The following is a 25,678-nucleotide window of genomic DNA, read 5'->3' on the forward strand; positions in this document are numbered from 1 at the left end:
ATTCTAGTGCGCCGACTTAACGGGTTGCTCCCTGATCTTATGCATAAGGACCAAACGGGGTTTGTCCCCGGGAGAGAAGCTCCGGATAATATTAGAAAAGTTCTGAATCTAATACAGAGGGCCGGAAGTACTGGTCCCATAGGACAGAGGGATAAAACTTAACATTTATTTTAGATCAAACTAAGATTAAAGACAAGAGAGGAGAAGCCTCTAGACAAAACAAATAACAAAACAGCCCAGGAGGCAGACAATAATACAACAAGCAGTGTGATCAAAGATTTGAAAAAGAAGCAGGAACGCTCTCACCCGTTTTGTTGTTCAGGATGTCTCGTGGAGAGGACTGGGGGTGACGAACGGTCCTTGAAAGCTTCTCAATCACACACAAATAATAGATCGGCCCCTTTTAGGATGGTTGGAGGCAAGGTGGTTAGCCCTAGGCAACCCTAAGAGGGGGGGCAGGGGCTATTATGCCCTACCTATCTATACGGGGACTTACCCCGCAAGGAGCGTCCCCGTCCGGATGCCTGTCCCTGTGGGGACAGAAACCCTAGTAGTCCCTAATAGATGCTCCCTACGTGTCACGTTTCAGTACGTTCACAGAATATCATCAGGGGAGATGAATGGTACACACAGGGCTATGGATTGGGCCTGTGTGACCAAAGAGACCAAGAAGGTGTTTTTCTAAAAAATGGGTCGAATGCCTAAAGGGCCGACAGCCCGCCCCTGGATTGATCGTCCCTGAGGCCCACTGTTATTACATAGTTGGCACCCATTGGTGCATCTATTCTAGATAACACGTCCATTATGGTCATGCCTTGTGTGTCTTAGCCTGACTGGCCTCACACTCCTTTAGGCATTCGACCCATTTTTTAGAAAAACACCTTCTTGGTCTCTTTGGTCACACAGGCCCAATCCATAGCCCTGTGTGTACCATTCATCTCCCCTGATGATATTCTGTGAACGTACTGAAACGTGACACGTAGGGAGCATCTATTAGGGACTACTAGGGTTTCTGTCCCCACAGGGACAGGCATCCGGACGGGGACGCTCCTTGCGGGGTAAGTCCCCGTATAGATAGGTAGGGCATAATAGCCCCTGCCCCCCCTCTTAGGGTTGCCTAGGGCTAACCACCTTGCCTCCAACCATCCTAAAAGGGGCCGATCTATTATTTGTGTGTGATTGAGAAGCTTTCAAGGACCGTTCGTCACCCCCAGTCCTCTCCACGAGACATCCTGAACAACAAAACGGGTGAGAGCGTTCCTGCTTCTTTTTCAAATCTTTGATCACACTGCTTGTTGTATTATTGTCTGCCTCCTGGGCTGTTTTGTTATTTGTTTTGTCTAGAGGCTTCTCCTCTCTTGTCTTTAATCTTAGTTTGATCTAAAATAAATGTTAAGTTTTATCCCTCTGTCCTATGGGACCAGTACTTTCTACAATTTTTTTGGGATTTAGTAGGCCTGCTCGACACATCTGGCCCTCCAGTCAATTAATACAGAGGGCCAACAAATCCAACACTCCCTTGGCAGTGCTGGCACTGGATATAGAAAAGGCCTTTGACACTGTGACATGGCGCTACCTGTATAGGGTGCTATCCTCAATGGGTTTTGGAGGACCTTTCATGGCAGCAATACAGTCCTTGTACTCTTCACCTGAAGCTAGCCTTAAGCTTCCAGCCACATTTAGCTCACCTATTGAAATCCACAGGGGTACAAGACAGGGTTGCCTCTTATCCCTGACCCAATTTGCACTTGCAATGGAAGCGCTAGCTACCCATATAAGGGCCCACCCGGATATCACTGGCATCTTGGTCGGAGGGAAAGAATATAAGTTAAGCCTTTTTGCAGACGATATCTTATTGTCCATTACCAACCCAGTTATATCCTTTCCCTCGCTAATGAAGGCGCTAGATTCCTTTTCATTGGCCTCAGGACTCAAAATAAATCACACTAAATCAGAGCTTCTATTATGCAACGTCAAGCCCCATACAAAATCCCTCATATTACAAAACCTCCGTTTCAATACAAACCCCACCATATCCCATATCTAGGCATACAATTGCCCACCTCAATTGACTCTGTTTATAAAACCAACTATATCCCATTGTATCCAAGATTAAAGATGACCTTGCATCTTGGAATACACTGCCTGTGTCCTGGGTGGGAAGGATCAATATTATAAGAATGGTAGTTCTTCCCAGACTTCTCTACCTATTTAGGACACTTCCTGTTCCGGTCATCAGCAAAGATCTAAGGGCTCTCCAGGGTGTCATCATGAAATTCATCTGGGCAAACAAACGTTCCCGAATATCTAGGGAGACTATGTGCCGCCACAAATCCCAAGGAGATCTCTCAGTCCCAGACCTTATAAAATACTACAAAGCAGCCAGATTGGCTCAATTGTTTCTAACCCATCTAGACCCTAAACACACCACTTTGGATTCAATTAGAACAGTCTATGATTGCCCCATACACCTGGAGAGCTTTAACATGGTCTATTCTTCCACTCCCAGACGCCATTCGCACTAATTCCATATCGTCACACTTTTCCCTTCTCATATGGAGATCAGTTAGATTTAAGTTTTTATTGCAATCCAAACTCTCACCGCTAACATACCGAATAGGTAATCCTGCTTTTATCCCGGGCCTTCAAACACTTGCCATGGAATGGTGGATCTCTAATAGACTGTGCACCCTTTATAGGTTTCTGGCTAGAGGTAAATTGCTCTCTATCTGATTTTAGAGATAAATACTACCCTGAAGTTTCTCCTAGATGCTTTAGGGGCTGCGAGGAGGATGGTACAATGCTTCACATTTGGTGGGCCTGTCCAATAGTTAAAAGGTTTTGGAGTCAGATTAGCAACCTTTTATCATCAGTTTTAGGTTGTGTTTACCCGACATCTCTCCAGTTATGCCTCTTGGGAGACAAGCCAACCTGGCTTCAATACTCCAAATTTAAGCTATCACAATTTATACTATTGGCGGCTAGAATACATATTGCTTATAAATGGAGATCATCCGCACTTAGCTACCAAGCAGTACTAGACAGGGTCAATAGAATTCTTTTATATGAACGATTGACGACCATCCGTATGGATACTTTCTTGAATTTCGAAAAGTTCTGGGAACCATGGCTGTCCTCCTCTCACTCCACAGATCTTCGTTACTGTATCACTTTGTGATTGACATTGACATGGCTAGATGTTCATCACTGGATTCTAGCTTTTGAGGTTGAAATCTGTTTTAGCTTTATAAACCGCTGATGTGCCTTTACTTGCACTAATCTATATAATGCAATAGGAATGTCACCCAATAATGTTGTTTTCTTCAATGTATATTCATGTTTAAAACTTACATTATTCTGTATTGACATGATCTTTTTTATGCTCTCATCAATAAATACCCCATTGAAACATAAAATTACCTTTTCTGTAGAATGAAGCAGCAGATTTTAAAGGGCACATTATACAAGCCTGGAATTTTGCAAATTGTTTCACTTTTTTCACTGTGCATGTTTCCGCACCAATTGCAAGATTTGGAGGACAGTAATATTGTGGAACAGGTGCGGACCTATTCATTCTCTATATGGATGGCATGGATGCGGACAGCACACAAGTGTGCTGCCTGCATCCGCATTTCCGGAGAGCGCCGCCGATCTTCCAGGTCCGCGGCTCCAGAAAAAAATAGAACATGTACCTATTCTTGTCCGCAAAGGCATTTCTATGGGGGTGCCAGCCGGGTGTATTGCGGATCCGCAATACACTACGGACGTGTGAATGGACCCTTATACTAATTATACAAAATATTTCCTCCAAAAATTATATATTATCCTGCTCAGCTCCTTGTGGTCCTTAAAATACTGCCACAAATCAGAAGATGATTGATGTGGAAAATAATATGCAGGTGGTGCAAGGTAAGTAAAGAGATACTCGATTCTTGACTTAATGCGTTTTGGGCCGTATGGGCCTGCTTCGTCACATTCAATATTAATCTATATATTGAACCTGATAAAAAGGCCCATCCGGCTGTAAAATGTGGTTTTGTGAAGAATATAGTCTCTCATACCTTCTGCGTCCTGGATTTGAGCAGAGCCGCCCGCATACTGTTTTCCACATCGATCTTGATACCAGGTCCAAGGTGATCCTGGAACCAAGCATGCCTGCACCTCTTTGGACACTTCCCTTTGATGAGCCATCAAAAGCATTGTGCCTCTTGCACAACTGAATAAGGTGGCCCCTTATCTCACATACTCCCTAAAAAGTACCTGAACGGTCCCCTACCTATCTGATCAGAAGATACCATGTTAAAGGGGTTCTCTGCAATTGATGGCCTGCCCTCAAGATAGGTCATCAATACTAGTTTGGCAGGGGTTAGACTCTACACCCCTGCTAAACAGCTGTATGAAAGGGTCACGGTGCTCTGAGAGTGCTTAGGCCTCTTCCTGGGCCATGTGATGTCACGTTCATATGTCACTTGGCCTATGTGCAGTCAAGTTCCATGCTGTGCCAAGCTGTGCTTAGTAAACTGTGAGGAGGTTGCAAACTCATTGGAAGCTCTGGAGAGTGTCACTGCTTTCTCAAACAGCTGATCGAGGGGGTGCTGGGAGTCTGACACCTGCAGATCTCATATTGATGACCTAGCCTGAGGATAGGCCATCAATATGAAAATCCTGAAAAACCCATTAAAGCTATGCAATTTACTTAAAAAAATAAAAAAGTTAATCAGAAAGGAAGGAATCATGAAAAATCTGTCAAAAAGCCAAATGTACACAGATGACTTGCAAAACAATTCTGTGCACCATGTAAGATGTTCTGATTAATTGAGCCAAAATACTTCCTCTCTTCAGAGTTTTGTATTGGAAGTAATTAGTAACCAAGGGGGCTAGACTGCAAACTACACAAAAGAGTCTCCATGTTCCTGTCTGGAAACCCTCAGGTTTCAAATATAATTAAATAGACTTCATTGTCAAGGTGGCCATTGATAGGAGCCTTGTCACACAAAAAACATTAAGAGGAACAACGGTGTTCTCCAGTGATTTGTCCATCAATTTCTAAAACTAACTTCTCCATAGTTACTGTATCTTCACTCCACAAAGCTCTCTGTATATACACAGGTCTATGTCACTTCTTTACTGAAAAGAAAGGACTAAATAAAACATTGACAATTGAGCAAAATTGAATGGCAAAACTGAAGCTGTTGCTGCTGTGGTTTTGAGACCCTGTGCCGGATCTCAAAACCGGACAGCACAACACAGATGTGAAAGTAGCCTAAGGAAATAATACCTTTTCATGTTCTGTAGATTCAAATTGTTACCAGGAACATGTGTTTTCGAGATTGCCCTAATTTACTGCGTAACTAAATAAAGAAAGAATAAGTATGACTAAAATAAAAATTGTAGAAAATGTAAACAAAAGTGCAGCTTTTTTAGTACTTTAGCTATAAAATGTATTGCCAGTAAAGATCACATCTACCTACAGTACAGGAGATGACAAGCTCATTTCTAAATTGTAGAAATGTTTGTAGGTTGAGGTGTACTATTCTAACTAGCCCTATAAGACTAGAAAACCAACAGCAAAAGGCTTCAAGCTTAGGTTTTATAACCCAAGAGAGCAACTAGAGAAGATAAGGTGGTTAAGTGAGATCCAAAGGACTGCTGAAACAGCCAGCACAATTGTGCATCCCCGGGGCATATTTTGTTCATAGCTGATCTCCACAAAAGAAGCAATGTCAGGAAATTGCAGGCATTAGGTGACTGTCATGATATTAAGAGAAAGTCATGAATCAGCTGCCACCACAACGATGTTACACTGTGAATGTTATTCCAATGAGGGCTGCAGAACGTCAGTCAAGTGGTGAACTTTCAGTGGCAATGCCTGAAGAGCACCACTGGGACATTCTCCAGCCAAAATGTTAATATAGAATGATGCATGCTACTCCACGGGGGCCTATGAACAGAACATAATACTCTGGTTTGAACAAGAAACACAACATTCTTTTGCTGATGGATGCAGAAAAAGGCTTTTATATGAAGGCTATAACAATTACAAGGAACAATTACAGCAGCATTGTTAATAGTCAAACCGCTAATATCTGAAATGTTTAAAGAAAGGGACAAGTCTACAGAAAAAGGTGAAAACTAAAGATTCAAAGAGTTCCTGTCACCACCCCGGGAATGTCTAGCTTAATATACTTATTCTTTTGTATTCTTCATAAAATAACTACCGTATACTAGGGTATCTTTTCTACTGCGTTTCGCCATTCCTCTTCTAGTCTTCCTAGAAATTTGTGACTAAATTGACAATTGGGTACACAATATGGCACAGTCTAATCAGAACCAACACAGTCAGATTGCAAACAGACAACCCTCCTTTGACAATAAATAGGGGAATAGTAACAGCAAAATACTCTAGAGGAATAACAGAGAAACACAATTCAAAAAAGTACTTTAGCGTTTCATAACAATTATATTTATTTACTAAAACTGACATTTCAGGAGTGGTGTCAGGCCTTTTGGAATTCCATACAAAGCTGTATGGAGGACATTCAGTAACACCAGGGTGCGAGAAGTTAAAAATTTTTCATATATACATTTTGATAAAGGGTACACTTAACTTTAGCAAAAAACTAAAAAAAACGTACAACTGTAGGCAGCTACATTTTCATACAAAGGCCTTCAATTTGGCATTGTAAAAAACAGACTTTAAAGCTTCATGCACATAGCTGTGTCTGTACTGTATTTCGGTCAGCAAACAAAGGATCCTCAAAATATGGATACCTTCTGTGTGCATTTTTTCTCATTAACATCAATAGGAAAGGGCCAGTCTCATCCACAATACAGACCAGAATAGGACATGTTTTATAATTTGCAGAATTAAGGCCACTAGGATTCACAGAAAATACGTACATGGCCCATAAAAATGAATAGATCAGTGTGCTATCTGAAAACGATGCCGATAACACACGGATGAAAACTGGTTAACACTTACCGGTAATTTCCCTTTAATGAATCCTCCACGACGGCATTACCATAAGAGATGACCCTCCTCCAACCAGGTAGGGACAGGAAGAATAAATCAGACCCTCCTCTAGCTCCGCCTCAGTGTCTTTCTGTCACGGTCCCTCAGGTGATTGATGTCAGGGAATCGAGGAGATTGGCTGAGCGTGGAGGAATCTAACAGCCTCCTTGATTTCTCTTGATTCAGTATTGATAGGGTTAATGACCCCTTCCCTTTTCTCAGCTGTTGCTCAGTGGTCATCACTTCTACCCTTTATAGTCTGACCCCACCCTTCTGACTATGCGGTAGATATCTTCACTTGGGTTTGACTGAGCTGATATGAGTTTGTCTCCGGTGTTCCTGCTAGTTAGTCTCTACAGAAGTTAAGTGTCGCGTTTGTTTGTGTTTGTTATATTCCCTATTGTTTGTATCTGGGCCTGAGACAGAGACTTCCATTCGTCCATCTGGGGAGGAATGGGTTGTCTCTGGTCCTAACCTTTTCCAGGGCCTTATAGGGATATAAAGGCCTAGGTATCCTGCATATGAATATTCCTACCTTCAGGGTCTATTCATATTGATAGATAGTTAGGGCCCGGATTTGGGTTGTCTAGGAGGTGACCTGTTTCTTCCCTCGTTTCTAGGCCCAGTTACTGTTCCACTTCCCTCCTTTGTTCAGGCGGTTCTGGCGGGTGAACAACATGTCGGATCCGTCCTGTCGCTAGTTCACGTGTGCCCCCGGACTGCCGCTCTGTCCCCATTGACTATAATTGGGGCGGGAGCAGAGTTCCGGTGGCAACACGGCAGCGCACGGCTGAGAGGCAGCCGGACTAAAACTACGACATAAAACCTCAATAAAACGGAGCTCACAGAGTACCAGTAAAAAATATATTATATTTTATTGAAGCACATGAATATAAAAAGACAATGTCACTTTAAAAGGAAAGGTAGCCTACGATATAGTATTTCCCTCGGATTCTTGTGCCTCCGTATTCCAGAGCAATATTTTCGAATTATTGCAATTCCTCTCCATATTTAGGAATTCTGTTATCCTTGTTACCATGCCATGACAATGTAGCTTGTGATATGTATTTCTCCAAAAATAGTTTTTTGTTTCTGTACACTATACTCTTTTATTTGCTACTGTAATTGTATACCTAGTTAAGCAAAAATCCAATAAACGCTCTTTGAAAGATAAAAGGAAAGGTAGCGGAAAGAAACACACCATCCTGGTCAGTTACACAGACTAGATATTAATAATCTGTTATAAACTCTTATATTGAAAATTTAACCCTGGACGAAGGCACGCCGAAACGCGCGTCGGGGTAGTGCCATCCTGGTTTGTGTAAGTTCCTGCAGCAGGTCCCAGGTCTTCACATTAAGGGTAGATTTATTTCCTTGATCCCGGGTACTATTTCATTGTTATTCTTTGATGAATTGATGTAAAGGATTATGGGACTATTTTCTATATAAGAATTTATAACAGATTATTAATATCTAGTCCGTTTAACTGACCAGGATGGTGTGTTTCTTTCTGCTACCTTTCCTTTTAAAGTGACATTGTCTTTTATATTCATGGGATTCAATAAAAAATTTTTTTTTTTTTTTTACTGGTACTCCGAGCTCCATTTTTTGTAGCTTTTATTCTGGATTTAGGAGCTGGTACTTACATTTATTTATAGTTTGCCCCCCTATTTTGCCACAATATGCACTGATGTACTATTATAGTCTTGGCATGTGGGCCACTCTTGGTCTTTTCTCTATAAAACTACGACATGTAGTACTTTTAGTCCGGCTGCCTCTCGCCGTGCTGTCGCCGGAACTGGGGACGGGGACTGGGGACACGGAGCAGCAGTGGGACTCCCCTGCCGCTAGTGTGAAACTAGCCTTAGAGATCGGTGCCGGTCCCAGAGGTGGGACCTGCACCTATCAGACAATAAGGGCATATCCTAGCAATAAGCCTCCATTGTCTGAGATGGGAATACCCCTTTAATATCCACTCTGTAATGTCTTATAAATGTACAAGGACTAGCCCATGTAGCTGCCCTACAAATTTTTTAATGGACGGCTCTGCTTTTTCAGTCCAAGAAGCACTTAGAAAGTTACAGGGTTAAAACAAAAACCTTTATTTCTTCCCATTTTTTTACCTCTACCCTTTTTCCCTTTTTGCTTTTTGGATTGGAAAAAAATCCCCTTTATATATTTACAATTTGGAAATTTCTACTTGTTATGGCCCTAGAAATACATGTGCCTATTATTTGGAGGGGGGTCACCTCCGCAGCCGCTGGCACTCTGCCTGTACTTTGGATATAGCTGTGCTGCCCAAATCTCTTTTCCTTGCCTAGAAATAAATAGTTTCCTATCTGGAACCTTCCATTCCCTTCTGATTAGTATGTGTAAATTCTGATGAACAGGAAAGACTCTTTTCTTCTTTTGTTCTAACCCACTGAACATTTCATCTTGATCCGATCTTTGAATTTTAGGTTCATTGTAGTCATTACTGCCTTTATTAACTCTTGTGTCATCAGATGAAAACAGACATCTCTTAAATTCAATTGGACTCAGAAGACTCATCAGAATCCACTGAATCCAACTCAAAGTCTGAATTAAAGTCAGAAGAAGAGAAATCCGAACTAACATTTTGCTTCTCTCAGTTTACTTATAGATGAAGGACCAGGTTCCGGTAAGGGTACTTTCACACTAGCGTTATTCTTTTCCAACATTGAGTTCCGTCCTAGGGGCTCAATACCGGAACTGATCAGTTTTATCCTAATGCATTCTGAATGGAGGGCAATCTGTTCAGTATGCATCAAGATGTCTTCAGTTCAGTCAGTGTACGGTTTTTGGACGGAGAAAATACCGCAGCATGCTGCAGTATTTTCTCTGTCCAAAATTCCCGAACACTTACCTGAATGCCGGATTAAGAATTATTTTACATTGAAATGCATTAATGCCGTATCCGGCCTTAAGTGTTCCAAAAAAACTGATCTGGTTTTGTGGTCTGCGCATGTGCAGACCTTTAAAAATGTGAAAAAGATAAATACCGGATCCGTTTTTCTGGATGACAACTGGAGAGACGGATCCGGTATTGCAATACACTAGTGAAACGGATCTTCATCCGGATCCGTCTACAAATGGTATCCGTTTGCATACAGATTGCCGGATCTGACGGAACTGCCTGCCGGAATCCAGCGACGCTAGTGTAAAAGTACCCTTAAGTACTACTGGATAAGGCTAAACACATTTCCTGTTTAATAACCTCTCAACTCCTCTTTTAGAGAAGGTGCATTTCTGGTATATTTTACTGGTAGATAAGTCAGACAATTTATAAGAACAATCTTCAAACCAGAACAGAATAAGCGGCACTCACCAATCTTTCACCAATCTGCCAACATTGTCCATAAAAACATACTGGATGCTCATCTGATTTATTCTTCCTGTCCCTACCTGGTCAGAGAAGGGTCATCTGTCATGGTAATGCTGTAATGGATGATTAGATGAAAAACATATGGTCGTGTGAATGAGACAATAGACATTTCACACAAGGTAACAAGTGCGGATGTCATAATCAATATAACAAAACAATAGCAGAGTGCACCTGTCTTTGCTATTGTTTTGTTATATTGTTATATTGATTATGACATCCGCACTTGTTACCTTGTGTGAGATGTCTATTGTGGTACTTGTGGTTCGCCGCGGGCATCCTCCACCGTATGCATTTTGCTGGGGATAGCCATTAGCAACGGGCCACAAGTGCAGGAATTGCTCCCCTGTATATATGCACGACTGCATGTGGGTTTGAGCACCTCCTGCTAATGCCACCCTGTCTTCTTAGTTTGTATATATAGATTCCTGGAGGTGTATAAACTCCAATTTAAATGTGCCTGTTTTCCATCCACAGGCCACATTTAGGTGCACCTGTGAGGCCTGGGCCATATCAGCCAGTCTTGAGTGGGACTCACAGACTCCTCCCTCCTCCCATTGCAAGCATGGCTACATGCTGGAGGTAACTGGTAAGCTGTTTGTGAGTCGGCCTCATGCTCCTGTAATTTGCCCAGTGGCTCCTGGTATTGCCCATACGGCTCAAGTAGGAGAGTGTTAGGTCCCGGGCTACTTGAGAAACCTTGGCGTGGTGCCCGGGCTTAGACATGTTCTACACCGTAGGACATGTTGACTAATCTCTCAATTTTAAAATCAGTTTGAGGGTTTAGTGAGACTGCAGAGTGCACCTGTCTTTGCTATTGTTTTGTTATATTGTTATATTGATTATGACATCCGCACTTGCTACCTTGTGTGAGATGTCTATTGTGGTACTTGCGGTTCGCCGTGGGCATCCTCCACCGTATGCATTTTGCTGGGGATCGCCATTAGCAACGGGCCACAAGTGCAGGATTTGCTCCCCTGTATATATGCACGACTGCATGTGGGTTTGAGCACCTCCTGCTAATGCCAGCCTGTCTTTTCAGCAACATCTGCAGCATTTCCACTATGTGCGGATGTAGCCTTAAAGGGGTATTCTGGTCACAGAAAGTTATGCTCTATCCACAGGATAAAGGATAACTATTAGATCAGTGGGGTCCTACCACTGGGACTCGTTCATCGGGTAATTTGATCGTTTGTGCAGCACAAAAAATCCTTGTTGGAACAACGAGTCTGTATGGGAAAGAGCAATTACATTAGCAATCGCTCCTCCCTGTACTCTAGGGGAGCTGGAGAAAATCGATGCATGTAAATGCACCAGTCTCCTCCGCTAGCGATCAGAAGATTGTTGGGAAGGAACGCTTCATCCTCGAGTATCTGCTTGTACATCATCTCGTGTAGGGACCTATAGTCAGTCTACTGCTGTGAGGGACAGTTGTTATCTGTTTGTATAATAGTTGATTGGTAGAATTAGGATAACAGTATGACAGTTCTGTTGCTATACTGATCGACCTAGATAAAGATGCACACAGAAGAGCATTGCGCTGATTAGTGTAATGCGTGATGCTCTAACTGAGTCAATACAGGGGGGCTTCTCTCTGGCTGCAGGGAAGGCTGTTTGCCATGTTAAAAGCCAAAGAAATTAAAGTGCCAGGAATACATGGCGTGTCTTCAAAACATTTATGCAGAAAACCATCCACCTGTGCTTTTGTAAACAAAAGGACATAGAATATTCACATATAGGCTTTTAATATGTCATGAATTTCTTTTGACAGGTACCCAATGTGAGCTCCCATATAAATAAATTGCCAGCAAATATAAGATATTTCTGAGTTCTGAATCAAATTCTTTTTTATCACTATTTAAAGGGAATGTGTCACCTATAATTTTGTCTGCCAGTTAAAACTAGATGGTGTCAAATATTTTTTTCTAATGTTTTTGTTTCCTGATAGGAAATGCAATTTAAAAAATTTGCAAACTGAGGCGGCCATCTTGCTTGAGCTGTTGTTAACAGCATTTAGAGAGATGCTTTACCACCATGGACACAATAGTCTAGAGGAGATTTACTGACTTCTATGGGAGAGTTTTTTAGACATGTTCTGTGACCTGTGCAGAGGTCATTGTACAAGGAAGGAGTAGATAATCTCTGACCATCACTTACTGCAAATGATGGATGTTGTGTTAGGCTACTAGCACACGTTTTGTGCGGATCCGTCCGTTTGTATTATCTTTAAAATAGCCAAGATTTGACCACCATTAAAAGTCAATGGAGGAGGGATCCGTTTTGGACCGCTTGTGAGAGCCCTGACGGAACTCACAAACGGAAAGCCAAAACGCCAGTGTGAAAGTAGACTTGCCTATATAGAAGTGACATCTGTCATTGTAATCCTAATCTGTTATCGAACATATTCTTAGAGCTGAACATTTCCAGTATACTTTGCTCTGGCAATATGCCTCCTGAAATTTTCAATAATCTGATGTAGAAAAACCGCCAAATTATAGAAGCACTGAATAGCTGTGAAGGTCAACATGGGAATACAGCTCTGCAGTGGAATATACATTGTAACTTTTATCAGCAAAAAAAATAATACATTAATATATTAACTGGGAAATTACATATATGAATTAACACTACAAAAGTTCCAAAATATGTACTGTACAGATATACGGTCATATCATTCTTTTCTAATAGCTCAGATGTGAGTTCACATCTCCTACCTCATTTGGAAGAGTCAAGCAGAATAAACAACTTTACACAAGCTTTTCTTTCTTACACCGATACATAGATTACTGCAAACTACACAGTGTGATCTTTGTTGTGACCACGGCACAAATAAGCTACATACAGCTTAAATTATGTAGAATATCATGGGAAAGTGTAAAAAGGATTTCCTAATCACAGTGTGAACTCTATTGTTCTCCACTTCCGTCCCAGGCTGTTCATTCTTCAACAACATTATGATATAAAACAATTATTGTTCTCACTTTTAGAACAACCAGAGCTGAACTCTTCCAGAAAAATACATACACAATATAATAAAAGTAAAACAAAAACTGTCTGCTGTATGGCGGTGCATAAAACATGGAACTTCTATTTGGTATTCTTCAAAACCCTGTATCATGCACCACTTCAGGTGGCCCTGCAGCTGACATATCACCACGTATCAGTCCTGACTAGAGAGTTTCTATAAGCACAGAAGCATAAAAAAAATACAAGGTTGACCCAAAAGAAACATCAAATTCACAGTTACTATTGACTCCTTGCTTCTGGATCACATCCGGAGTAATAATATTATATACATATACTAAATCACTGACAGGTTCTGTATAAATGTGTATAAGTCACTCAGTAGGACTGCTGCAGAGAAAATAGGGAGTTTAAAGGGTTGTGCCACAAATTACTTTATACTCTAAAGTTTATGTTCATCAACCAATCTAGCTCCTATTCCGCCTTGGATTTTTATTTTTTATTTTAACTTTTTTATTTTATTTACCTCAATTGCAGTTTTCTCTTATCCCCCATGCTTGAATCCTACTTCCTGGTTTGTTATGAGTCTGCCATCCCATCATGCAGTGATATGTGTCCTTACATCAGCAGATCATGAGATACTAATTACAGCCCTTGTTCTCACCAATGACGCTTATGTATCCTAAATTACCAGGCTCCAAGGCAGGATGTAACCTACAGCAACTAAATAACACAACAGATTTGCTAATGGGTGCAATGCTAGGCTAATGACTTTTTGAAAAGGCAGCTTTGCTAAATAGTATTTGGGGAAAGTGATATAACAGTGATATCTGTTGAGCAGGATAAATTTATATTCGTGACACCACCCTTTTAGTTTAATGATTATTTCAGCTGTGCATGTGCCTTTTCAGTTGTTATGATAGGCTCTGCTAGGCTAGAAGGTGAATACTTTCTATAAGTCCTTACCACAACTTACCAAAACTTCTTACATGTCCTTATGACATATCTAAAGGTACCCTTCAAACCAATAACTTCCAAATGTTTTTTATACCAAAACCTTTACAATCTATGAATCTGTTCAGCTTCCCCAACTCTATAGCATGCTGCTTGCAAATAGATTAAACATGCTCCACGGTGACCTGACAGGTTCACGTTATTCAATGAAGTGTAAACAGGTCAGCAGTTTACGTTAGAAAAGTATGATTTTAGGCAATTATGAATAAAAAAGAATTACACCTGCAAATTAGCAAAAAAAAAAGCTAAATAGAGATGCAAAAAATGTGATGCTATGATGATTCAATAAACCAAGTTTGCACAACTCTACACGATATTATAGGTGAACTTCATCTCCTTAAACAAACAGCACAAACATATAGTAGGTGACCTGAAATTTGACTTCATACTATAGCTCGAGGTAAAACAGACTAAAGTCTTTATCCCACATGGAATTCTTTATCCATAAAAAAGAAAGAAAAAAAACCTTCTGTCATTTGAAATTTCCATATCTGATTCCAGATCTAAAGAAACCAGGTCATGGTATGATTGCATACAGGCTGCAAGAATGTTTGGCAGTGTGCATATGTTTACTTCCTAGCAAATTTATGGCTAACAAACATAGCTAAAACCAACCATGGTGTAAGCATCATTGGCCCACATCAATAAGATATTACCATGACAAAGTCATGGCATCATTGTTATTTTTCATTATCCAAGCAGCATACAACATACATTGCAGCAAAATGAAGTAGATAATGCATACAATACCTCTGATTTGGATGACATATTATCCTCCATATCTGTATCATTTGGGTCTACAATGTCTTCAAAAGGCGGTAGCGACATCTTCTTCTTATCGACAACTTCACTTTCAACTTTTACTTTCCCCGTTTTAGGCTGAGATTTGTCTTTTAAAGACTTTTTGTCTGAGGAGGACAATATGAGTAGTGAAGAATTAGAAAAACCTTTAAGAGAAGATTCAGAGTTGCTTTTCCTCCTTTTCCTGGTTAATGGGTCTTCTGAGTCCATATGCGGTGGCCTCTTACTGGAAACCTTCTTTTCCTGTTGATGCCCACTAGATACTGCAAGAATATTATTGTTCTCACACCTGGACTCTTTTGACATGGGTTTGGGTTCCTTAAAGGCCATTTTAGGGACAATTTTTTCATCCTTCAGTGGTTTGTTTTCTTTGGGTTTTTTGGACAATTCTTTGGAAGATTTATTATGTTCCCTGGATGGTTCTTTGAAGGCACTTCGATGTTCTTTTGAGTCTTTTGATGATTTCTCCTTGTGCTCCTTTGAAGATTTGTGTGGTTTAGATAAGCTAATTGAGTTGCTGTTGCTGTTTATGCTAACTGGTTTACTTGGGTCCTGAAAGAAACACAACCAGGTTTAATTTCAAACAATAGAAATACATAATCTGCTTCCGACTTTTTTCAAGTCACTAAATATTTGATAAGCACCATATTAAAAGTTACTCAAGTGGACTTACATAGTTAAATAGTTAATATGGTTGAAAAAAGACATACGGTAAGACTATCAATCTCAACCAAGGGATAGGTGGGGACGCAAATCCCAGAAGGAAGTGAGACTCAGATTTCTACACATTTACATAAGAATTAATGTCATTTACTTTTAAGAATTTATCTAAACCCTTTTTAAAACTGTCCACTGTTCCTGCTGTGACCACATCCTGAGGAATTCTATTCCACAGATTCAGAGTTCTAACAATAAAGAAGTTTTGACACTTCGGGAGACTGAACTTTTTCTTCTCCAGTCGGAGGCAGTGGCCCCTTGTCTTTTGAGGTCATTTGACATGGAACAGTTTTTCACCGTATTTTTTGTATGGCCCATTTATATACTTGTACAGGTTAATCATGTCCCCCCTTAGACGTCTCTTATCAAGACTAAATAAATTCAATTCTTTTAATCTTTCTTCATAACTAAGACCATCCATGCCCCTTATCAGTTTAGTCGCTCTCCTCCTGTACTTTTTACATGGCCTTTCTATGGACTGGTGCCCAGAATTGAACTGCATATTCCAGATGAGGACCCAGCACTGAACCTTGGGGTACATCACTTATAACCTGGGACCATTCTGAATAGGAATCATTGACCACAACTCTCTGGACACAGTTCTTCAGCCAGTTTTTAATCCAATTACAAACTATACTTTCCAAGCCCTATAGACCTTACTTTACCTTTTAAACATCTATGAGGGACAGTAACAAAAGCCTTAGCAAAATCCAAAAACACTACATCCACAGCCGCCCCTCTGTCCAGGCTTCTACTCACCTCCTCATAAAAACAAATCAGGTTAGTCTGACATTTTCTGTGCTTGGTAAACCCATGGTGGTTATCACTTATATTATTTACAGAGTATTATACTCCTGTATATGGTCCCTTAAGAGTCCTTCAAACATTTTTCCCACAACAGAAGTTAAACTAACTGGTCTAAAAATAGCTGTGGAGGACCTAGATCCTTTTTTGAATACGGCACCACATTTGCCTTGCGCCAGTCACTTGGCACTGTACCAGTACGTAGAGAATCTTTAAAATTATAAACAGGGGCACAGCAATGACTGGACTGAGCTCTTTAAGCACTCTTGGGTGTAATCCATCTGGACCCAGAGCCTTGTTCACATTTAACCTATTTAACTTATCTTGGACCATATCTACAGTTAGTACATCCAGTAATATACTCAATTGGCTAACAGCCCCAGCACCACAGATATCAGCTCCTTTTTCTTCTTTTGTATAAACAGAGCTACAAAAAAAAAAACATTTAGTAACTCTGCCTTTTCTTTATCTTCAGTGACTAAAACTAGTTTTTATAGAGGAAACAATTACAAGTAAATCGCAAGCAAATGTGATATACTACCACTGTAGCCTAGTAATTTCCTAACAAATAGGAGGTTGACAAGTTAAGGCCCTTTTACTTGGGAGAGGGATCAGGGCAATTATCAGGAAGGAGTGTTCATACAAACACCTACTCTCGATAAACTGTACCATCAATCACCCAATGAGCAGTGATCACATGTTTTATGCAGCACAGCTGTGTAATAAGGGATATGCTGACCACAAACAATGAGTCTGTTCAGGAACAATCGTTGTTGCATGTACAGTAAATGCAGCTCTCCCTTCAGTTCTATGGTCAGGCAATTACTGGGAGCAAACTGTTAATTCCTGATAATTGCCTGTGCATCAGCAGGTGTAAATGGGTCTTTACAGACAGCTTTAAGTTAAGCCATTTAGAAACAAGAATGAATTTGTTCGTAACCAGATATTAAGAAATCCTATAGACATCAACTGAAAAGAACACAAGAGAAAACATTTTAAAAAAATCAAGGAGATAATGTGGTGAAAACCTGAATATATATGAGAAATATTTCAGATTATTCTCTTTCCTAATCATTGAATTTGCTATATATATATATATATATATATATATATATATATATATATATATATATATATATATATATATATATATATATATAGTTTGTGGCAATTGTGAATCTTTTTTCTCCAATAAAAAGTGTTCTTGTACACAGAAAAATGCCATTGTGGTTAGTTCTAAATCCTGTACATAAGGAAGACAGAAGTGGTTATTATAATAAGTATTTGGACCTCTGCCATAACTACATAATGCCAACTCTACTTTCTATGAAGACATCTAAAATAAAGCTGCTCAATGACTCAGCTAATCTGATGTTTCTTTATACTGCACACCTTCTAGAGATGAGCTATGTAAAGCGTAAAGGTCCCTTTACGAGGGATGATTATCCGGCTGATTATCAGGAACAAACTTTCATGTGAACGGGTGTTCCTCATAACTGCCCTCATGAGCAGACCCTTGTTCATAGGGTGAAAGCATGATGTTGTCTCCTAAATCATTGTTTCTGGGCAGCAGATCGTACTGTGTAAATAGATCCACTGCCCAGAAACCATGAACCTATAGGAGTTTTCAGAGGTGATTGCTGCTTGCAATGCAGCTCGCACTTCCCTTGAGGAGCCAGTAATTGCCTGCTCAGTTGGCCTGTGTAAATGGGCTTTAAGCTTAAAGTTCCTAGATAGTATTTTTCTACCCTCAGGGCTCAAACCTAAGTGAGTTGCAATTTATTAATTCACACACAGCTTCAATATGTACTAGCATCTTTGTGCACAAAACCTGACATGTTGCACAAAGATGCACATGTTGCACAAAGGTGTTGAGACACCACCAATTGCTACAAAAAAAGAGCGCTCATAAATCTCAGCTATGGTATCTTTGGGCAAATGGGAAGATATCAGAGCTTGGACGCCCAGAATATGCTATAATCTGACATGCGTTTTTTTTACATACATAGGCTTTCTATGGATCTATACACCGTTCACACAGCATTTTCTGAGTACCTCTGTCCCTTTGTTTCTAGCGACTGGTAGCACCTGAGTACCCAGATACCCGCTGATCAAAGCTTCTGACATATCTGTATAGCATGCAAATGTTTTGGTTTTTTGTTATGAACCCTTATAGTAGAAATCAATGTGCATTGCAACAAATTTCTGATAAAAGTTTTCAGCAAAACATAGAACATACTGTAGACGTGGTGAAAAATACTCACCTTGGATCCATGAGATGATTTGCTCTTTTTTACATCCGAGAAGGATAAAGAATTACTAGGGAGGCTGGGGAGATGAAGACTGGTGCCTGAAGAAAAGGATGACCCCTCGGACATAACCATGATCTAATATTGGTGTTACAAAATAAATAAAAAAAAGTGTTATTTTTCCTGTTACAATCATGAACTCTTTTTATTCTCAAATACTGTACATCGACAGAAAACCTCACATGCTAATCTTTCTTGAAAAAAAATAAAATAAAATTTATTATATATATATATATGTATATACCAAGGAAAAATGGCGGCACTTGTACGCAATCTAGTAAAGGTAGGGTGCACGTCTCCAGGGGAATAGGCTTCTTACCCCAATGTATAGTCCAGAAGAATGGGCGGCACTCCAAGGAAAAAGACAAGTGAACTTTATTCACCCAGGTGGTGCAACGTTTTGGTTCTGCACTAGAACCTTTTCCATGGGGTCCCACGTGGCCCCCACGTATTTTTATGCGGGGCTTTGAGGAGGATGTCGTCTTTCTATCCCACCACTTCAGACATGTACTGAGGTGGTGGCGATACATTGACGACATCTTCCTCATATGGGCTGGCAGTGAGGAGGAGTTGATTGGCTTCCATGACTTTTTCAATAGCCATGACTCCAGTTTACAATTCACTCTCGTCCATTCGCAAACTGACATCCAATTCTTGGATACCAAGGTCACACTCTGTGGGGGGGTGCTGCACACAGGGTTATATGTCAAGCCCACTGATACCAATACCTTCTTGTGTTACAATAGTTCTCACCCCAGGAGAATGGCCGAGTCATTGCCGTTCTCCCAGTTTCTTAGGGTGAAACGTATTGTGTCTGATGAACATATGTCTGATGTGACCCTTGAAACCATGGCCAATAGGTTTCGCGATAGGGGATACCCGCAACGACTCCTGAATGAGCATATGGTCAGGGTTCGCGGGTTAAACCGGGGCAAATTACTGTCACAGCGTAAAAACACTCAGAAAACTGACAGAATTCCATTTGTGTCCACATACAGTGAACTAAGCCCTCAGATCAACAAGGTACTCAGGAGACACTGGGACCTCCTGGGCTCGTGCTTTAAGGGTATCCCAGAGTTCCAGAGTCCACCACTTTTCTCTTATCGGCGCTCTAGAAATCTACGGGACCAGTTGGTTAGAGCCGACATAGGTCCGAAGGTGTCCTCCAGACAGACTACTTTGACACAACCCGGCTTGGGATGTTTTCCTTGCCTGGGATGTGTCAATTGTAGATACATCCGAAAAGGGAAAATGTTTGTGCATCCTGGCACAGGGGTCTCTCATGATATTTTGTTTCACCTCACATGCAACTCAAGCTATGTGATCTATGTGTTATCTTGCCCGTGTAACCTGTTATATGTGGGCGAAACGACAACTGACCTCAAGACCCGGCTGAATAACCACCGTCTGAGCATTCGGAAGAGGCGTTTGGACCTACCGGTTTCCAAACACTTCTCTGAGGCCAGACACAAAGAGAGTGATTTGAAGTGCTGGATAATCGACCATATACCCCAGCCCAGACGTGGGGGGGACAGGTCCAAGATTCTCAAGCGCAGGGAACTGAGCTGGATCCATAGACTGGACAGCTTAAAGCCAAAAGGATTGAACATTGAATTCAACTTTGGTGAGGTGGTTTGAGGGGTGGCTTGCCTCCACTGATCGTTTGGACTATTGTTCTGTATCTTGTGTACACACTATGAGAATACCATCATCTATTTCAAGATTTCTTTAATGTATATACTTCTACATTTCCTTGTTTTTTTTTAGATCACTTCTCTTCACTTCACCCACACTCAGCATTTCCTGGGCAGGAGCAAGTGGTTGAAATGGACGCAGCATTATTTGCAGGAGTTTCATTCCTATGGGCCATGCGATTATGATATTATTTTTATTATTTTGTCTTTCCAAATTTTGTATTGCCGGATCCGGCTTACACCCTGGGACTCATTTGTATATACATTTTGTCACATTAGCATGTGGAGATGCTGCCCAGATTTTCTATTATATCTGGCTGGATTTGCCACCTGTGGCATCTGTATACCTGTAAGAGGAGAGCCCTCCTGAGTAAGGTTGCGGTATGACACCCTTGTTATACACCTGATTTCACACTGCGGGTTCCCGTGTGTGTCTAGGGTGGACACTTGGGTATGGTATGTGGACACACTGGTTTACCATGTTGTCCCTACCTGTCCTGATCGCTATACTCTAGATTTATACAGGCTTGATGCATGTATATTTTTCTATATACTGGTACACAGGTTTAGGGCATTCCTCCAGTATCCAAGATGGCGCTTGGTAAATAAGCTCGACACTGGGCATGCGCCGTAACACGCTAAGTGATGACGTAATGACGCTGGTAAGCTCTGATGATGTCAATAGTCCCTGATGGGTGTAATGCCGTGCCTGCGCACTGGAGTGCACACAACGCCGAATAGCCACATGGAATATGTCTCCAGCTGATGTCTGGTATGTCCTTGAGATCATCTCCTTGCTCCGCCCTCCATTCACATGCGGTACGGGACACACGCATCGATTAGCCTTGCGTGCCTGATCGATGAGTCTGTCCCCAGATCCAATTGGAATTTGGAATATGTAATATGTTATGCACTTTTATTATGCAATTATGGGACATGCGTGTTCCTCTTTCTATGTTTTATCAAGTATTGTTGTATTCATTTTCACTTGTCATTGCTGCACTTACATTTTTGTAAGCACACCCAGTGTGGGATGTGTCTTTAATGATGTGTTCACACACCTTTGTAAACACCCCCCCAGTGGGGTGTGTCCTTATAATTTGTTCACCAATTGATTCACCTATAAAGCTGCTTTAGGTCACATTGTTTCTCTGCTTGAAAAAGGCTCATTTAGAGCCGAAAGGTTGCACCGGATGGTTGAATAAAGGAACCACATTTTTTTCACCTTACTGGAGTGTCTTCCATTTTCTGGATCTATTTGTGGGGTTAGGGTCCATTCACACGTCCGTTGTTTCTTTCCTGATCTGTTCCGTTTTTTGCGGAACAGATCTGGACCAGATCTGTACCCATTCATTTTCAATGAGTCCTGAAAAAAAATCAGACATTGTGCTGTCCGATTTTTTTCAGGACCCATTGAAAATGAATGGGTCCAGATCTGTTCCGCAAAAAACGGAACAGATCAGGAAAGAAACAACGGACGTGTAAATGGACCCTAAGAAGTCGATTCCCTGGGAATGTGCACCCAATCTTATTTGCTTATAGCCAGTGCCGCCATTTTTCTTCTATATATATATATATATATATATATACACATATATACACACACACACACACACACACACACACACACACATATATATACACACACACATATATATACACACACACACACACACACACATACACATATATATACACACACACACATTTTTTTTTACTTTCTTCTACAATGCCAAAACATTCAGATCCATCCAGATCGGTCCACTGAACCACTGAATCTTTAGGAAGAGCATGTTCTGTTTGACGGCCGTTGTTATCATGACAAGCCTTTCTAGGCCGCTAGAGGCACAACTGCTATGATTAACCATTTCACTTGGTGCTCCCCATAGCAAGAGATGTGTCCATTATGATAAAAATGCTACATGTTCTGATATGCTTTCTTGAGCAGGGTAACGTCTCAAAATGTGTACAGGCACAGCAAACATGCATCTGACAAGGAGCCAATAACTCACAGCATGGCAAAATTCAATAGCTTTTAAAAATGTCTATGTTAGGCCAGCTTCACACAAGCGTGTGTGGACTGGGAAATATGGTCCATGTGACCATACCATTTCCTGGGTTAACTGAATATTGTCTGAGCCAAACTCGTTGTATCATGTTATAAGTTTCAGCTTGACCACATGTCTACTCTCCTGTACTCACATGACAGTAGACCCATGTTGTGCAGGGAGGAGGAAAAGCAGTGGTTGTTCCAAGAAATGTGGCTATCACACAGAGCATATTTTCTGGACCAAACACGTACATGTGAAACCAGCCTTCTAGAAACACATCAGATTGTATCAGTATGGTCTGGTGGTCAAGACCATCACATTTTTCTAGAAAGAAATTTGTGATGCTCTGTTCAATTTCTCTTAGCTACTGTCTATTTTGGCGAACTGTTGACCACACCAGTCATATCCTCTGAAATGATATACAACATGGTGTTGTTAAATGTCTTCCTTGTGATGTAGCTTAAAATAAGAAAAAAGAAAAGAAATGAACAATCTCCTAGGTGGGGATCTGATATAAATTGGTTTTACAAATTTAAGTGGTTACTTTGAGATTTAAAAAGTTGCAATCAAGCTGGCCATCAATGCACTGAGGATTGGTTATCAATATTCATTCGGTGGGAGTCGGCCAATCAGCTGTCCCTTGCAGCATGGAACTAGTACTTTCAACTGACCCAGAATCACTGCAGTTAACCTATTCAAATTAATGGGAGCTGTAGTTGGCGCCGACATGACTCATCTCTGTTCATTATGTAGTGGATGGAGCTGGTAAATGCAGCACTGCTGCTGCTACTTGAATAAATGGGAGCAGCACAGCAGTTACAAGCTCCATTCACTACACCTTGAAGTGGAGATGTGTAGCTACAACTAAACAGGGGATCGGTGGGGGTGCAGGGTGTTGGGCTTCTTCTCATCTGATCTTGATTTCTTATTCTGTGGTTAGGCCATCGATATGTAAATCCTGGAATAGCTTTCAAAAATATCCATAGCACACATTCTCTGCTTTATTAACAAAATTATTTAACTGGACGGAGTCCTATTTCATTATTGGGATACACTAACACACCATGGTTGGGCAACAGTTACTATTAAAATATATACCGTATATATACCTAACCAAAGAGAATACCTATAAATATGCATAAACGTCCAAAACTATTTATCAAATTGCAAACTAAACTATTTTTCCTAGAATTATGTTTTCGTTATGTAGATAGTAATAATGGTAAAACTATGCTTGAACACACTAGTTCAGCCCAACATGCTGTATCCAATAGATACTCTACACACAAAGGCAGCATAACATGAACAATGTCCTTTTACCTCCATTTCTATAGGAGCCTAGCATTTATCAGCCATAGATGGAGAAATCCAATATACGTGTTTGTTTTCTATAAATGACACGCACAAGTGATCAGAGAAACTGTACGTAACATTAACATGCCTTCTGCTTATTGCTGCAGTGACTTCTGTTTAATTAAAATAAGATTCATTTTCTCCCTGCACGCCATTTATCACCAGAACGCTATTCCGCCCTCATAGCCCTGATTTCTGTCAGCTTATGTGAGTTCATTTTCACCAAGACTTAAAATGTAAGGGGGTAGAAGAGCAAACATAAAACAGACGGGCTGACAATTTCTATATATCCCTAAATAGGATAGTAATTATTAGGAAATATACTACTTTATAGGCAAGACCTGCCACATTTGTCAACCTGTAATATAGACTGGCTGTGCATAAATGATAAAGAAATCAACATACTCTAAGGCTACTTTCACACTAGCGTTCGATCGGATCCGTTCTGAACGGATCCGATCGTAATAATGCAGACGGAGGCTCCGTTCAGAACGGATCCGTCTGCATTATATTAGCAAAAAAAAGGCTAAGTGTGAAAATAGCCTCGGACGGATCCGTCCAGACTTTCAATGTAAAGTCAATGGGGGACGGATCCGCCTGAAGATTGAGCCATATTGTGGCATCTTCAAACGGATCCGTCCCCATTGACTTACATTGTAAGTCTGGACGGATCCGCACGCCTCCGCACGGCCAGGCGGACACCCGAACGCTGCAAGCAGCGTTCAGCTGTCCGCCTGTCAGTGCGGAGGCGAGCGGAGCGGAGGCTGAACGCCGCCAGACTGATGCAGTCTGAGCGGATCCGCTCCATTCAGACTGCATCAGGGCTGGACGGCTGCGTTCGGGTCCGCTCGTGAGCTCCTTCAAACGGAGCTCACGAGCGGACCAGCGAACGCTAGTGTGAAAGGAGCCTTAAAGGGATGATGTACGATTTAATGGCACTTCTTTACAGATTGCATTCTATTCTATTTTACAGCCCAGCGGTGATTTGCAATAGGTCAATCTTTCAGTAAGTCCCAGAGTCCCTTAATATGCTTCAATTAATCTTTCCTTCCCATTAAATGCTCAGTTTCATCAGCACATATAACAAGGTGACCCATTATGTAAAGCACGTAGCAGCTCATTTCCTTTGCGGAGGAAACATTAACCTTAAAAGACTGGTGGAAAAAGCTGTGCACTTTGTATGGGATGTTTTCTGGAAAGGCACCTTGTGTTTGCGCACCTGTCCCTTTACAAATAGCATACACTTAGCTTATCTCTGGATATTGCACTAAGAGCCGGTTTATGGCATGTCAATAAGGCCCTTGGCGACATTTCAATATGAGCATTGCTCTCCTGCAGCCATCTCTCATTTACAATGGTTATATCATTTATACCGGAATTAAAAGGATTTGATTATTACTGGTATACTCTTCCATGTGCTTTATACATTGACTGGTAGAACACATACAACTGTTATACAAGGTAGACCTCAATTTCTGGCCATATTGCTGATAATCTCACCTAGGAGCAAGATTCATCCTACATAATAAAATCTGACAGGGATGTTGGCTGTAGACATA

At 41.0% G+C, this 25,678-nt stretch overlaps 1 protein-coding gene across 5 annotated transcripts in view; it reads right to left on the bottom strand.

Annotated features, from left to right (window-relative positions):
* MLLT3 (MLLT3 super elongation complex subunit) overlaps positions 1 to 25,678 on the bottom strand; it is a 238,592-nt gene that overhangs the window by 95,009 nt on the left and 117,905 nt on the right. For all 5 annotated transcript variants that reach the window (XM_044300983.1, XM_044300982.1, XM_044300981.1 and 2 more), the window contains 2 exons: positions 18,977 to 19,099; positions 15,141 to 15,743 (listed from right to left, as the gene is read on the bottom strand). In XM_044300983.1, the coding sequence (XP_044156918.1) occupies positions 15,141 to 15,743; positions 18,977 to 19,099 (726 nt within the window). The remainder of the gene's footprint in view (positions 1 to 15,140; positions 15,744 to 18,976; positions 19,100 to 25,678) is intronic.

Source organism: Bufo gargarizans, chromosome 7 (assembly GCF_014858855.1).
Source record: "Bufo gargarizans isolate SCDJY-AF-19 chromosome 7, ASM1485885v1, whole genome shotgun sequence".
In the NCBI taxonomy this organism is placed as follows: domain Eukaryota; kingdom Metazoa; phylum Chordata; class Amphibia; order Anura; family Bufonidae; genus Bufo; species Bufo gargarizans.